At 35.6% G+C, this 15,090-nt stretch overlaps 1 protein-coding gene and 1 pseudogene across 3 annotated transcripts in view; one reads left to right on the top strand and one right to left on the bottom strand.

Annotated features, from left to right (window-relative positions):
• Positions 1-15,090, bottom strand: part of LOC132936538 (uncharacterized) — a 67,839-nt gene that overhangs the window by 35,604 nt on the left and 17,145 nt on the right. For all 3 annotated transcript variants that reach the window (XM_061003280.1, XM_061003279.1, XM_061003278.1), the window contains exons 7-9: positions 9,675-9,698; positions 9,265-9,279; positions 5,168-5,185 (exon numbers count right to left, since the gene is read on the bottom strand). In XM_061003280.1, coding sequence (XP_060859263.1) covers positions 5,168-5,185; positions 9,265-9,279; positions 9,675-9,698 — 57 coding nt within the window. The remainder of the gene's footprint in view (positions 1-5,167; positions 5,186-9,264; positions 9,280-9,674; positions 9,699-15,090) is intronic.
• On the top strand, positions 1,213-2,504 carry LOC132937388 (uncharacterized; annotated as a pseudogene).

Below are 15,090 nucleotides of genomic sequence, written 5' to 3'. Positions count from 1 at the left end.
TGAAATAATTTAATAAAATTGATAAATGATATAAAATAAATACAATTTTTAAAGAAATTTTTAGATTATTTAATGTGATATTTGGGCCTGATGACTGTTTCATATATTTTCAATATATAGTGCTACTCTCATTTCCTCTTCTAAATTAGTTAGCCTTTCACGTTTTTTTGTCTTAATATTTGTTAATGTTGAAAATCCATCCTCACATAAGTAGTTGAAAATTGTAATAAAATTCTAATCGCTTTTTCAGAAATATTTTTAAACTCTGTTTGAATATAAATCCAAAATTCTTCAACTGTTATTTCGGAAAATTTAATTTTGAGTGTACGATCAGTTGACAACGTAATAAATTCCTCCTCCTCTTGTAACGTGAACTCATAAATTAATGTATTGATTGTAGAAAATGGATTTCGTATCCAATCATATTTTTCAATATTAATTGCGGGAAAATATTTCGTCATTTTTTCATCTAATAATTCTAAATGTTGCGTTATAATTGGAATAATTTCGTATTTTCATGTATATTATTTTGGACCGAAGGAAACTTTTTTGAATTATACGCGTTCTCCAAAAGGATATTTTTTTTGAAATGCTGATAGTTTATCCGTGGACGTTAAAATATTTTCATTTTTACCTTGCATACTAGTAGGTATTCACAGTATTTAAATAATTGAAAATATCAGCTAAATACGCCAATTTTGTACACCAAATATTTCACCATAATTTTGGCGGACCACTTTAGCCCAGTTCACGGAGCACCAGTGTTCCGCAGAACACCGGTTAAGAACCATTGCTATATAGGTATATCTCGGTTTGAGTGTATCTCAGTTTTAGTGTACTTCAGTTACTCTGTGGGGAGTTACCCGTTTCCGCCAAAATAATATTGGCCATTTCCGCCAAAAACAAAAATGGTACGAATCCCGTTTCCGTCTAATAAAGTTTGGAAACCATAGGTTTTAATTTTTAAGCAATATATGTTGTGGTATTATAAAATATAGTAATGTATTATGTAGGTAAAAGCAATGACATTTGAAAATAATTGCGAAGATAGGTACAACAATATATACATCGATAATATTCGATAGTTGTTGATGATCGCCGATAACGGAAGTTTATTTATAATTCGCACACAATAATTAACTGACAAATGTTAAATTCTAATATTTCGATTCAGTATCTGGTCTGTTCGTCACCAGTTTAACAACAGTTAAAATGGAATTTGTTATGAGCAAAACAGGTAAAAAGATGTTGATTTTTGAATCAAAATTTAAATATGTTTTTGGTTATACGTAACAAACACATGTGACTCGGTGTAGAGGTTTTATGAAAAATTGTCCAGCCATTATTTTGGAAATAGAAAAAGTATTACTTGAAACGAAAGGTAAGTTTTCTATCTACGAATAAAATAAATATAGATTGTCAAATATTAGCAACGACATGTAAGCGGAAAGCTATCGAAGATATTTGTCAAAGACCAAGAGAAATAATACTAGGTGATATTAAACTATTAAACTTATATAACATTAGTCCAAATTATTGGAACAACTGTTTTTCAGGAGAAATTAATGCTTTCGGAGTTTTCTCAACAATGACAACAAATGATATCTCTGCATTATGAAAATGTGTATACCGCGCTCGTCGTCAATTTTTACCAACGAATCCAACATGTATACTGCCGTGCTAAGCAAAAAAGCAGTATCTCCAATTTTAGTCGAAATTGAGATATTGCTACATGGGGGTTAACAATGTGGTTTTATACCATTTTTCGCAGTGAAAAAGCAGTATATCCAATATTTAACATTGAAAATGAGCATTTGAAATTAAGAAAATAAACAGTAAGTCCATAATTTTTGTGAAACTAGTAGCAAAAATACAGTAGATCCCAATAAGTAGCAAATAAGCAGTAAGTGACGTGGAGTTACTGTTATTTCGCTTATTTTCAAAACATTTTAAACAGTAACTAAAAACACAGTATCTCCGTATAGTATATTTGATAATATTGGTGTATAAATTATATTCGGTAGTCACAACCACTGTTTCAGATTTATATTAAAGGTATATCAATCATGGTCAGTGGTCACACAGCTAATATGTTCATTATCAATTTGATGGAATACTGAATTATTAACAAATGTTCTATTTTTAGCCTATGTTATCACAGATAAGTAAATTGTTGTTGTTACAAAATTCAAATGCATCACTGAATCATTATAATTTTGTTACTGTAATACCGTTGACTCTTTGTAGATTTTTGAATATAGTAAAAGTATAAATATAAAATATAAGACCAATGCTTAGTGACATTGTTCATATAAAGGCAGAAAGAGGGTTGAATTATTTGCTTTACAAAACCGACTACAGTGAATATTGTCCATTTGGAAAACTTGATTTTTTAAAAAACAACATCATTAAAAATGGAATTTCAAAACCAGACCAAAAAACTAAAGTTCTTGGTATTCATCCAAGCAAAAAGGAAAGTATCATAAAAACATTAGTTCCTTTAATGCCAGAAATAAGGAAACAATTCTGGCTAGATTTTCCATATGCTATGGAAGCACCAGATTTATACAGTGACAACGAAAATTAAAAATATTAATATAATGATAGTTATTATTATAAAAATGTCAGTCTGATTAAATTATTTTTAATTATTTTAAAAATTATTTTATAAATTGTTAATTTAAAGTAAAAAGTACTTACTTGCTCAAAAGTGTTTGCAACTTATTTATTTGTATAAATATGTTATTAGTTATTACTATTTGCTACTAAGTTAGTAATTACTATAATTAAAGACGCAATACAGAAGGATACTTATATCAAAATTAACAGTGCTAATAATAATATTAAAAAAATTTCAAAGAACAAAAAAATATTAAACTGTTTAAAAATTACAGAAGTACGTCTGAAAAAAAAATTCCAATGAAATTAGTAGGTACACTTTTATCAAAACTGTTTCTTTTAATTATATGATTTTTTAAAACCTGACCTATACTTGTATTATAATAATAATTATTTTTTGTGACATTTTTAATTATTTAAAAATAAAGATTTGTGTTTTTTTGAGTCTATTGAGACTATATTTGACCTATACTTGTATTATAATTTGAAATAGTTAAATAGAAATCAGGGAACCTGTTTTTTGGTGGAAACGGGCCATGCCCACTGTGTGCATGCAATTTCAGTAACCTGTAATCGACTGTGTAGTCTAGTTCTCATTATATAGTTAATACAAAAATACAAAAATAATAATTAATTTGCATTGTCATGAAGTTAGTCCTCTACCTTCATAAATATATTCCAAACTAGTGCAAATATTCAGCAAATTAATTTTCAGAATTTGCTAATCAAGTACAAATTGGGAAATTTATCTTTCTTACTAAACTTAACGATCAACTTAATAATCATAATGATATAAGGTGTACCCTCCTCCTCACTTAATTCAATCTGTTTCAAACCAAAGTCAATAATAAAACAAATCAATTGCAAACAATTGCAATTTAATTTTTAGAATTTGCAAATTAATATTGTAATTTTCACATTTTTTTCAGAGGTAATTTAGGTACCTATACAATTTGTGTAAACAATAATTTAATTTTTTTTATATAATATTATAACCTAATGTAATTATAAATATTTTGTATATTATGTATATAATATATAATATAATAATCGATTAATTTTTAGATTCTGAGCGATGCGATGAATGTATTGATTTTACAATTATGATTTATAATATCATACATAATTTTGAAATAATAAGTTCACCTACCGTCTTTGCTCAGAATCGTTTTCGTTTATATCATTGAATTAAAGTGTAACCCGTTATACACTACCTACAATACTGCATATCGCTGCTCACTTGGCCGTTTATTATTTTAATAATTGAAAAAAAAAATTGTAATTATTACAATGTTATGTCAAAAGTAGTTGATAAAAATAATAAATTTATTATATGCTTTAATTTATTTAAAATTATTATCTCTTATACAAATTTGAATAACTAGTATGATTAGACAGATTCAAGACCAATTACTATTTTTACAAAATTATGTTATATGCACATATTGTTTTGGAAACTACTAATTTTCCAAACGACCAATTTACCAAATGTCCAATTTCAGACAGCCGATTTTAATACGACCAATTGACTATACCCTCCAGACCCCCCTTCCCAAACCAAAGAATCCATAGATTCTAAGTAGAAACTTGAACCTATTCACACACACTGACAAACTAAATCTCCCCACATCTTCATCACATGCCTAATCCTGATAATTTGTCGACTACATTCTCCAAATTCATACATATTCATATCTGTTTAACCACTCTATAAACAACTTCTTCCATGCTTTTTCCAAAAAAACAGTATTTTCTGCCAACATAAATAGCACTATGATAGCACCTCACCCTTATATAATTCGTAATCTCGTTTATTAATCATAAACCCGGATTAAGATAATTTTGGGCCCGGGGCCAAATAATTTTAGGGGCCCATTAACACAATCAAAAAATTGGTGATCCACCCACCCACCCATATTTCAGAGATGACATTTTTTTTTTACTATACAGGTATATTATATTTAATTATTTAAATACTTTTTTATAAAATGATAGTGCTTAAACAATAAACATAACAAATAATAAATATTATTGTATGAATGTGTTCATTATTCTAGGTAATATTCAAAAGTTAACATAAAAAACGGTTTTATATAATCTAACCTACCTAGTCATAATGTTTCACTTTTAATCGTCGTAAATTCGTAATCGACGGTATTCACTGTACTTGGGTATGCCTATAAATCCTATTTCCTTGCAATTATCATCCTGCTAAAAATAGACAATATTGTCAGCATTATAATAATAATAATAATAATAATAATAATAATAATAACATATCAATCATCGATATATTATAGCAATATAGCCTATGGGAAACTTAAATATATTTTATTCTAATATTTCTGATTTAATAAAAAAAAATCGTATCCCTAAGGGGCCTACTAATGTTTGATATCTGTTGTGGGCCCGGGGTCATGACCCACTCTGGCTCCCCTTAATCCGGGCTTGATTAATCATTACAAAGTATAACAGATAGAGCTCAAAGCTGATCTATTTATTATCAAATATTAGGTAAAATAGTATATACAATGAATCATATGCTTACTTTCAGGGGAATTGATCACTATATTAAGGTAATTAATTGATTACTGTTATGCATCATACACTATTAGAATATTTCAATAATTTTGTTTAGGATAGTTATTTTCATGACAAATAAAATACACCAATTTAATTTATAGAACTGTCGAAAAAAGGTATTTATATTGAAACAAAAATGTGCCAAAAATAGTCGTATATTTACATTATACGTTATAAATGCTAGTTTTTATTAATTTTAGTAGTTTTGGGAACGTACTAGTTATAAAAATTATTGAAATACATAAATTATACATTTATTTACAATATTCGAGCAAACAAAAAATCGTCTTTATTACTCATCATCAAATATTTTGTATAGACCATTTTCCCCACACATTACATACCTATGATAATATGGTTAAAGGACCATACAACACAAAAATCATAATTTTTTTTTTGTCTATTATTATTAAAAAATTTAAATAAAAGTTGTCAACGGTGATTCGTTCTATAGTTACAGCGTTTTAAAAATTACGCGTGACGTCATAAGATCCACCGCTGTGTATTCGGGAAAAATAGACGCATTATCGGTTGTCAAACTGTTAGACCGTTAATATTATTTTATTAGTGAAAACAATTTTATTTATACCTAGCACCACGGTCTTAGAATATAGCACGGACTTAATCGTATAATTATCTTAGTCCGTACTCCGTGGTATCTATCTAGTATCTACTTATGTCTTATAAATCTAAATTAATTAGTGATTCTGTCGATTTATTATCGCTTTTTATGAACATACGTATTACGTAGCTCTTGGATATTTTTTTCAATATCATTATTTTGTTTCATTTTCAAATATACTCGTATACTCGTGGTAAGTACCAACCAATTTCAAAATAATATAATTATGTACAAATATATTTTATTTTATTTTAGTCCTACTTTATCTGTTAGTAAATTCGATATCAGTTGACAGTTCTATTATTTATTTGTTTATTCCTCCTTATATACTTAGAAGTTAACGGGGTTTTATTTTATTTAGCATAGTATACCATATCATAATATTTTTTAATTATAATGAAGTTCTTATTATTTCATATATTTTGTCATTACTGTAATGCTTAAGTAGAAAATATTCATAATTATACCAAGGAAGCAATGTTGGCCGAACAAACTATATGTGAAAATAGACATATTTTCAAATGGACGTCTCAGCCATTATCTGATAAACGACTTGTACGAAACATTTTAATGGGACTTGCTTCAACGTTATCCGGTGTATAATTTAACCAAATGAAAACATTTTGTTCGTCTTTAGAAAAAAATCATCATAGTGCTTTTATGTGGAAAACAAGTATAATAAACCACTTATGATGGTCTGCTCAAACGTGCGATGGTAATGTAACTGTATTAGTTGAACAATTTACATCAGTTCTGTATCACATTTCAAATATTCACCAGTGGAATGATAATGAACAGATAAAAAAATGTGAGCATGATCAACTCATCGATGAAGAAACAAAAAATAAACTCTGGATTCCTAAAAACGGTGATTCGTATATTTTGCGTTAAAAAAAATTGTTACTGCCAAAGATTTATTGAAAGATTTGCCTCATTTTATTTACACATACCCCCTAGAGTCATACCTCAACACACGTTTAAAGTACATGCCAAAACGTATACATTTGAAGTACGAAGGCATGTATATTCAATCAATAATTGCTATTTTAGATCATAACGATAATTCCGACAAAAAAATAATTGGAGATAAAATGGTTTATTCCAAACCTCTAGGACGGTATACAATAAAAAATACTTATGAAAACACGGAAGGAATTTGGAGAATAGACATTATGAATAAGGTCCATTTGATGGCAATAGAAGGCTATTCGGGACCACTGAAACTACCAGAAAAAAATTTAACACCAAAATATATTGTACAGACACCAAAACCAGATATTGAAGAATTAAAATCAAAAATGTATTATAGGTTTAAGTAGTGTAAATTATTACAAAAATAAGTATAGTTTAATAATGTTTTCAAATATTTAAAAACAATATTACCATGTCTAGGATTTTTCCTATTATTTATATGTAATTTTACTGTAATTTCACGTGTTAAAAATTATAACAATAAGCTCATGTTCAAATTATTTTTTATTTCTGGCGGTTTATTCCGACGCTTTCTTACACAAGAAAAAAAAAATACGAGAGAAATTCATTCAAAGTATTTTTCTACATTACGATTTACAATTTATTTATAGTTTTGAAGAATGTAAATTGATAAGCTAATAACCAACTATTATTAAAACAATAATATTATCCATTTCTAGTTTATTATTATTATTATCGATCAGTATTACTGCAGTTACTCAGTTTTACTCATAAAATGATTTAAAAGTAAAAAAAAAAACAGAAAAAAAAAGTTTTGTGTAAAAGTTAACCACAAAATAAAGTCTAGCCATACTTGGCTTACAAACAGTTTATTTCGTGGATAAATGTAAGGACAATGATTGGAACGGGAAATAGGATAGTAATTCCATCATGTGTGATTTATAAAATAAGACAGATTTATCCGGAAGAATATGGTATTTATGTAGGATTTTGGCCCAATGATACTTTCTACCTAATTTCTGTATTTCTAATTACTCACTGTATGTACAAATATTATGTTTTATTTTTTTAATACAATACTTCTATATAATATAATAATTCTAAATCAATTTAAATTTTTAAGAACGTTTGTATACGTATTAGTTATAATAACAATAACAATAATAATCTATATATATAAATGGATTCCTATTTCCCTCGGTCATCTCATCACACGTGAACGGCTGGACTGATTTCGCTAATTATTTTTTTGTTGTGTTCGTAATTTTCAGGAGAAGGTTCTTATGTAATAAGATTTTAGGAAAATGTACCGGAAAAGTATAAAATTTGGATGTAAAAAAATACAACAGCGGTGCCATCTGTCCGGAAAATAATAAACTAAATAATAATATATTTTTCGCTATTGGTTATCTATACATATAAAATCAAAATAGTTACTTAGTTCCTGATCGCTGTAACTCAATAACTACGCAACGTACGAACTTGAAATTTGGAATAGAGGTAATTTTCATATTTTCACCGTGCAATAAGAATGGATTATCCAAAATTCTCATTTTAAAGAGGTGTTCAAACAAGGACATTGAAGTTTAAGTTGGAAATTTTATTTTTATTTATTAATAGTTCGCATTGGTTACAGTCAACAGTAGAAATTATTTGTGTTTATTTACTATCGGTTGCATTGGTTTTTTGGGGCAGATTAAGTATCAAATCGAATTATTGAAAATTGCCTACCAAGGTGATCGGTGAACAGTTGCCCTTTATCCGCGATTCGACGTAGTCGGATTGCCTACGAGGGTGGCTGAGGTGCACTTAATGCAGGCTGCAGCATGTTACACCCAAAAGTAGTTGAACAATCATATTTTTTTAAGATTTGCGTTTCTTTTACGGATAATTAGGTGCTATAAAAATTAATTTACCATTCATACCGCTAGAAATATTTCAATACGTTTTCATTAACTGTTTTGTATATTCACTTGCCAATCACATCGATTGATAAAATTTAAATAAAAAATTATACAAATCATCGTCTGAAAACAAAATAAACAACCAATCACGGGCGAAGATGTGACGGGTTGGCTAGCAAGTTCATAAATAATAATGATTAATACGTAATAAAATACATTGTTTTGTTACTCATATGAACCAGATGTTATTCGTCTTAAATAAACAATATCATAGCATAGTATCATATCAAAAAGATAATAATTACATATTTAGAAAAATTAGTAATGTACACATTGCCGCCGCGAGTAGGATCTTATGACGTCACGCGTGATTTTAAAGACTTCGTAACTCGAAAACTATTGAAGCAAGAATAATATTATTGGCACCATTTTTTAGTCTGATTTTTTATATAAAAGTCAATGTTGAGTGTTTTATAGTCCTTTAAGATGATGTTACACCCAGATTACATACTTACATGCTTACATGCAATATGGTTAAGTAATTAGCAGCACTAAAGTGTACTAAATTTAATACAATATTAAGAATCAAATTTGTGGACTTACAGCGCGATATCCAGCCTATGTACAAATAATCATATATTAAAGAATTATAAATTATTACGAATATACAATGGTAAATTTTAAGAACAATTACATAATTATTTTAAATGGAAAAAAATGTTTATGTAATATTTCACAATTTTATATTAATAGTGTATTATAAACTATAATAATATAAATATTATGTATTAAATATAAATCAAGAAAATGTATTCAAAAGCTAATGAATATATTAGTTACCACTTGGCATCCATGTCATCATATTATCATTAAAAATTATCTGACCATGATTGTCAATTTAAATTTATAGGAAAGAGAATAAATTAATAAATATATGAATATTAAATTTACTCAAACTATATAATTTATATGAAGTATCATTGTAATTTAAAATAAATGTATTATTATAATACCCGAAATTCCACGTTTGCCAAAATCTGCAAATTTATAAATATAAATATTTGATGTGTAGATAAAATGTTATGATTTGAGGTAAATACTAAATACTACTCATAAAAATGAAATTATAATTAAATACCTTTCTTTTCAATATTTAAATTTTTTAAAAAAAACGCAACGTCTTGCCCCAAGAAATATTGTTTTAATTCAATTTTATGATAAGTATTTTTACTTTAGAACCATCATCGAGTGAGTTCTACTCAGACTGCGTAAATACGTTTTGTCAATGTCGTAAGTGTGTAAGACGGAGACAACACATGCGGGTGGGCGTCCTCTTAATTTTAATAACAAAATATATTTGAAAACATTTTGACTTATGTCAGTATGTCACTGTTCGTGACTCAAATAATTATTTTTTGTATATATTTCCTGCTGAAAAAATAGTGATGCAACTCAAAACTGAGTATTTAATATTATTAAGTATACCTACCTAGTTAAGTTGACGCGGTCCCGCGTAATAGCTGTTTGAATTCAAATAGCCTTTTACGCGGAAAGCCGCGCAACGCTTCTCAAACAAACCGCCAATCGACGATGGACGACGCCGGCGCGCGAAACCCGCGCTGTGAACCGTCGGCCGGCCGTTGAGTGAACCGGATTGTAATGTCACCAGTTTTTACCGACGACCCGCACGAGACGGAACTTTCTTTTAACCGTCCCCGCAACCATCGTCTTTTTTTTTTCTTCTTGTTTTTTTTTTTGTGGTTTTTTTTTTTGTTTTGTCCGCGTTAATAAAAAAATCAACCTTCACCCCCAAAAGCTGTTTTCGTGTCTATAATTTTGTTGTGGTCACCTGACACCTCACCACCTCATCCTCGCGGCTCCTCATAGGACCGCATCAACTGGCTCCCCGTACAGGAATCACCGGTAAGTGAGAACTTATTAACTTACCCCTTACTACCACCATCATATAGGTACCCTTCCCGTTGCGCGACTTGGAAAAAAGTCCACACACACACGACGTAGGTAGGTAGGAACGCAAGATCGCGAGAGGGTCACACCACCACCGCCCAGCACCACCACCGATAACGTCAACACGCGATTACCTGGGACAGAAATACCACATAATCGGACTGCCGCCGCCGCCGCCGCTCAAAGCGACAGCCGCCGTCTTCCTTAATCGCAGTAGTGGGCCGGATAACGCACACACGCGCAGCCGTGACAACACTCTGCGAAAACCGGTTACTGTGATCGCCCGGCAAGCGCAATAACAAAACAATAACAACCCACTGACCTACATTCCGTACGCAAATAAACACCGATAAACGGTCAACGCGACGACCGTTCCACCGACAACAGCCACATTTTATATTTTCCCGTAAACTACACCGGAAAAACAACCGGACGTCATGTCGGGAAAATATATTAATGAGTTGACCGCCGCGGAGTTGCGCTACGAATGCAGGCAGCGCGAGTTGTCGGATACGGGCGCGAAGGATGATCTTGAAATCCGGTTGATACAACATTTCACGGACCTGAACCTACAGGCCAATGAAGTCCGGTTTCCGCCTATGGAACCCGCCGGACATACCGGAAACAACCTGACAACAGGTCAGATGCTTGACGCCGGACAAAGGGAAAACCAACCGGTCGAATCATCACCCGCCCAGCCACCGAACATCACCACCAATAAACCACACACACCCACACACCAACAGGCTATGGACATGATTCAAGCGAGTCGGTCCATAATTAAGGAGGTACGGCAAGCGGCGGAAAACTCGGCGCATGGGCACAGTCTGGAATCGCGACTGACCATGCTCGAGGACTGCATGGCCCGCTTTGGCGACGACCAACGCCGCATTGCAGAGACAATGCGACGCCTTGAAATGGGTATGGCACGCCAAGCACCGGACCACCAACCGGAAGGGACAGCACCGACCCGCCCCCACCATAATGTGTCATCGAACAACACGGAATACGGTACGAGGTACTCCGCGGCACGCGAACCGCCGTCCGCGGGTAACCAACACGCCGAACGTTCGGTACGGTTCGATGACACGCCAAATTTATACCATGCCCCCTCCTCCACACACACCTATGCGTCACAATAATCGACGCTGATACCATACGACGACGTATGTGCAGCGAAACATTCGCTGCCGGAGTTCCTCGGAACAACGCCTGAGGACCCGGTACGATTTATACACAAAGCAGAATCGATATTGCACCAAACACGTATAGATAGGTCGGCCTGGACAAATATTGTCACGCAGCAGCTGAAGGGTGCAGCCAGTACATGGTGGAACACCATCAGACTACTGGACCTCACCTGGGATGAGTTCCGCTCCGAATTTTTAGAAAAATTCGACAACGTGGAAATACAATCACGACTGCGGGCCGAGATAGTATCCGTCCGACAAACACAAACGCAATCGCTTACGGAGTTCGTGACACAAAAAAACCAACTCGCGCGCCGCGTCAATACCGGGCTATCTGAAACACAGCTAGTCGGTACGATAGCCGGTCTAACGCGCAACGAATACCGCACGCATATACGATTGCAGAGACCAGCGACTTTCGGAGACCTCCGCCGGGTAGCTGGAATCCTGGAATACACACCAGACGAAACGCCCACACAACAACAGCAGAAACCGGCGTACAAATCACACTCCCAAACCTGCCCGCCCCAACCGAAGCCGCAACCGCGTACACGGGACGGTACTGCAGGTAAAACGCAACCGCCCAACCCGTGCAGGTACTGTGGAGGTCCTCACTGGAACAGTGACTGCCCCGGGAACACGCCGCGTTCGGGAAACGGGAAATGAGTCGACGGACAATTGTCCACGCCGCCGCCTCAAACACACACACACACACATACAACCACGCCACCACACACAACGCTCGGCAATACAGACGGGGATATAACTATCAAACGCGCATCGATAAACTCGGCGTCATCAGATATATCACCCATCAAAAACATTAAAATTCCGTTAAGTAGCAGGTCATCATCACCACACACAACGACCCCTACTACGGAATTAACACGTACTCATACGGTACACACCCATAGCACAGAGGTAACCGAAACGGATGCTCTGGTAATGGCGGTGCAAACCGCTCCCCATAGTACCGATAACGCGGTTAAGAACCAGTTACCCAGCTATACATCACAACCACCGTCGAATAACGCTAAACGTGTATGCCCCGACAAAATTCCGACCCCCGCGGTCAAACTCGAATTTAGGTCAGGCCTCGTAACAGCTCTACTCGACTCACAAGCACAAAAATCGTATGTAAGCCAGTGAAGTAGTACGCAACTATCCGGACGTATTCAACGGTAGGGTAGGACGCACCAGGTTAATTGAACACGACATCCTCCTCAAAAACCAAACACCCATAGCACTCAAACCATATCCCTACCCACCGGTAAAACAGGCCACAATCGACACCATGATACGGGACATGGAAGAGCAGGGACTGGTAGAACAGAGCACATCCCCGTGGGCCGCACCCATCGTTCTAGCAAAAAAGAAAGACGGCTCACCCCGACTATGCATTGATTATAGGCGGCTCAATGATATCACTGAGTCTGACGCTTACCCAATGCCCGACCTCAATACGCTGATACGTCAGATGAGAGGCGCAAAAGTATTCAGCGTCCTGGACCTTAAGTCGGGTTACTGGCAGGTCCCACTTAACCAAAACGCGCGAAAATACACGGCATTCCGGACGCGTCGGGGCCTATACCAATTCCGAGTCCTCCCCTTCAGCCTCAAAAACAGCCCCATGACCTTCGTGCGATTAATGGACGAAGTTCTGAGGGGGTACCTGGATGAGTTCGTCCGCGTATACCTAGACGATATAGTGGTGTTTTCGAACACTGTGGACGAACACCAGTGCCACTTGGACAAAGTTCTAGAACGTCTACAGAGACACGGGCTCACATGCAACCCCGAAAAGTGCAAATTTGGAGCCACCGAAATTTCATTTCTCGGACACCTAGTCACCTCCGAAGGAATAGACAAACAACCGGAGAAACTAGAGGGCATCATAAACTACCCCCCATCAACCAAACTAAGGGACCTACGGAAGTTCCTGGGCGTTTGCAACTGGTACAGCCAGTTTGTCGACAACTACGCGGACACCATAGCACCCCTAACGAATAGACTGAAACAGGGGACCAAATGGTCGTGGACCGAAACCGAACAGGCCGCATTTACCAAAATAAAACGCGCCCTGTACGATTCGCCAAAACTGTCGACGCCAGATTACGGAAAACCGTTTTGCCTACAAACCGATGCTAGCGAAATAGGAGCAGGTGCCGTCCTTTTCCAACGGGGTGACAGCCCGGACGAAAGGCGGATAATCGCCTACGCAAGCAAAAAGTTTAGTGATACGCAAACAAGGTACGCCGCGGTAGAACGCGAGTGCCTCGCGATAATCTGGGCAACCGACAAGTTTAGACCATACCTAGAGGCCCGCCGCTTTGACCTATTCACCGACAACTCGGCACTCACATGGCTCCACCGAGCCAAAAACACAAATTCCAAGTTAACCAGGTGGGCACTACAGCTGGCTAACCTGGACTACAAAACCACACATGTGCCCGGCGTACAGAACGAGGCGCCGGACATGCTATCCCGCAACCCAACCACCGGGCCACCGGTAGACGAGGAACACCTCGAGGAACGACTGGTAGGAGTACCCACCTCACCACTCACCACTGCTACTAGCTCACCGGCCGACAACCTGTTCGCCACGACGGACCCGGCTAACACCACTAGTGGTCCCACAATCACACACGCTATGCTCGTGACATGGCAGGCCAATGACCCCAATACACGAGACACAGCGCGCAACATGACAACGGACGACCCAGCGCACAATACCGGAAGTACCACGGATAGAAAAAATAAATACATTTTTACCGACGGTCTTCTGCGGATAAATTTGGGCGAACACACACCCGTAGTCATCCCAAAGGACAAGACGCAGAACGTGATCTGGACATACCACGATCACGTACTCGCAAACCACCCGGGCTGGAAAGAAACGTACAGAGCGGTAAAACAACGGTTTTTTTGGAAAGGACAAAAAAACGACATCCGACTGTACGTCAAGTCGTGTCACATATGCGCGTGTACCAAACCACTGAACACGCGCGCAGATGACCCCGCGACCACCAGAATACCCCGACACCCCTGGGAGGTGGTTAGCATAGACCTCATGGGCCCCTACCCGCGTACGAGTAGGGGAAAACAATACATACTAGTCGCCACGGATCTGTTTAGTAGATGGACCGAGGCATACCCCCTCGGAACAGCCACTACAAAAACAATAACCGAAACGCTTGAACGAGAATTCTTTTCACGTTTCGGATACCCCCGTGTGTGCTTAAGCGATAACGGCCCACAGTTCGTAGCAAAC

This window comes from Metopolophium dirhodum, chromosome 1 (assembly GCF_019925205.1).
Source record: "Metopolophium dirhodum isolate CAU chromosome 1, ASM1992520v1, whole genome shotgun sequence".
Taxonomy (NCBI): domain Eukaryota; kingdom Metazoa; phylum Arthropoda; class Insecta; order Hemiptera; family Aphididae; genus Metopolophium; species Metopolophium dirhodum.
Note: the sequence above shows the minus strand (reverse complement) of the source record. Positions and strands in the feature narration are given on the sequence as shown.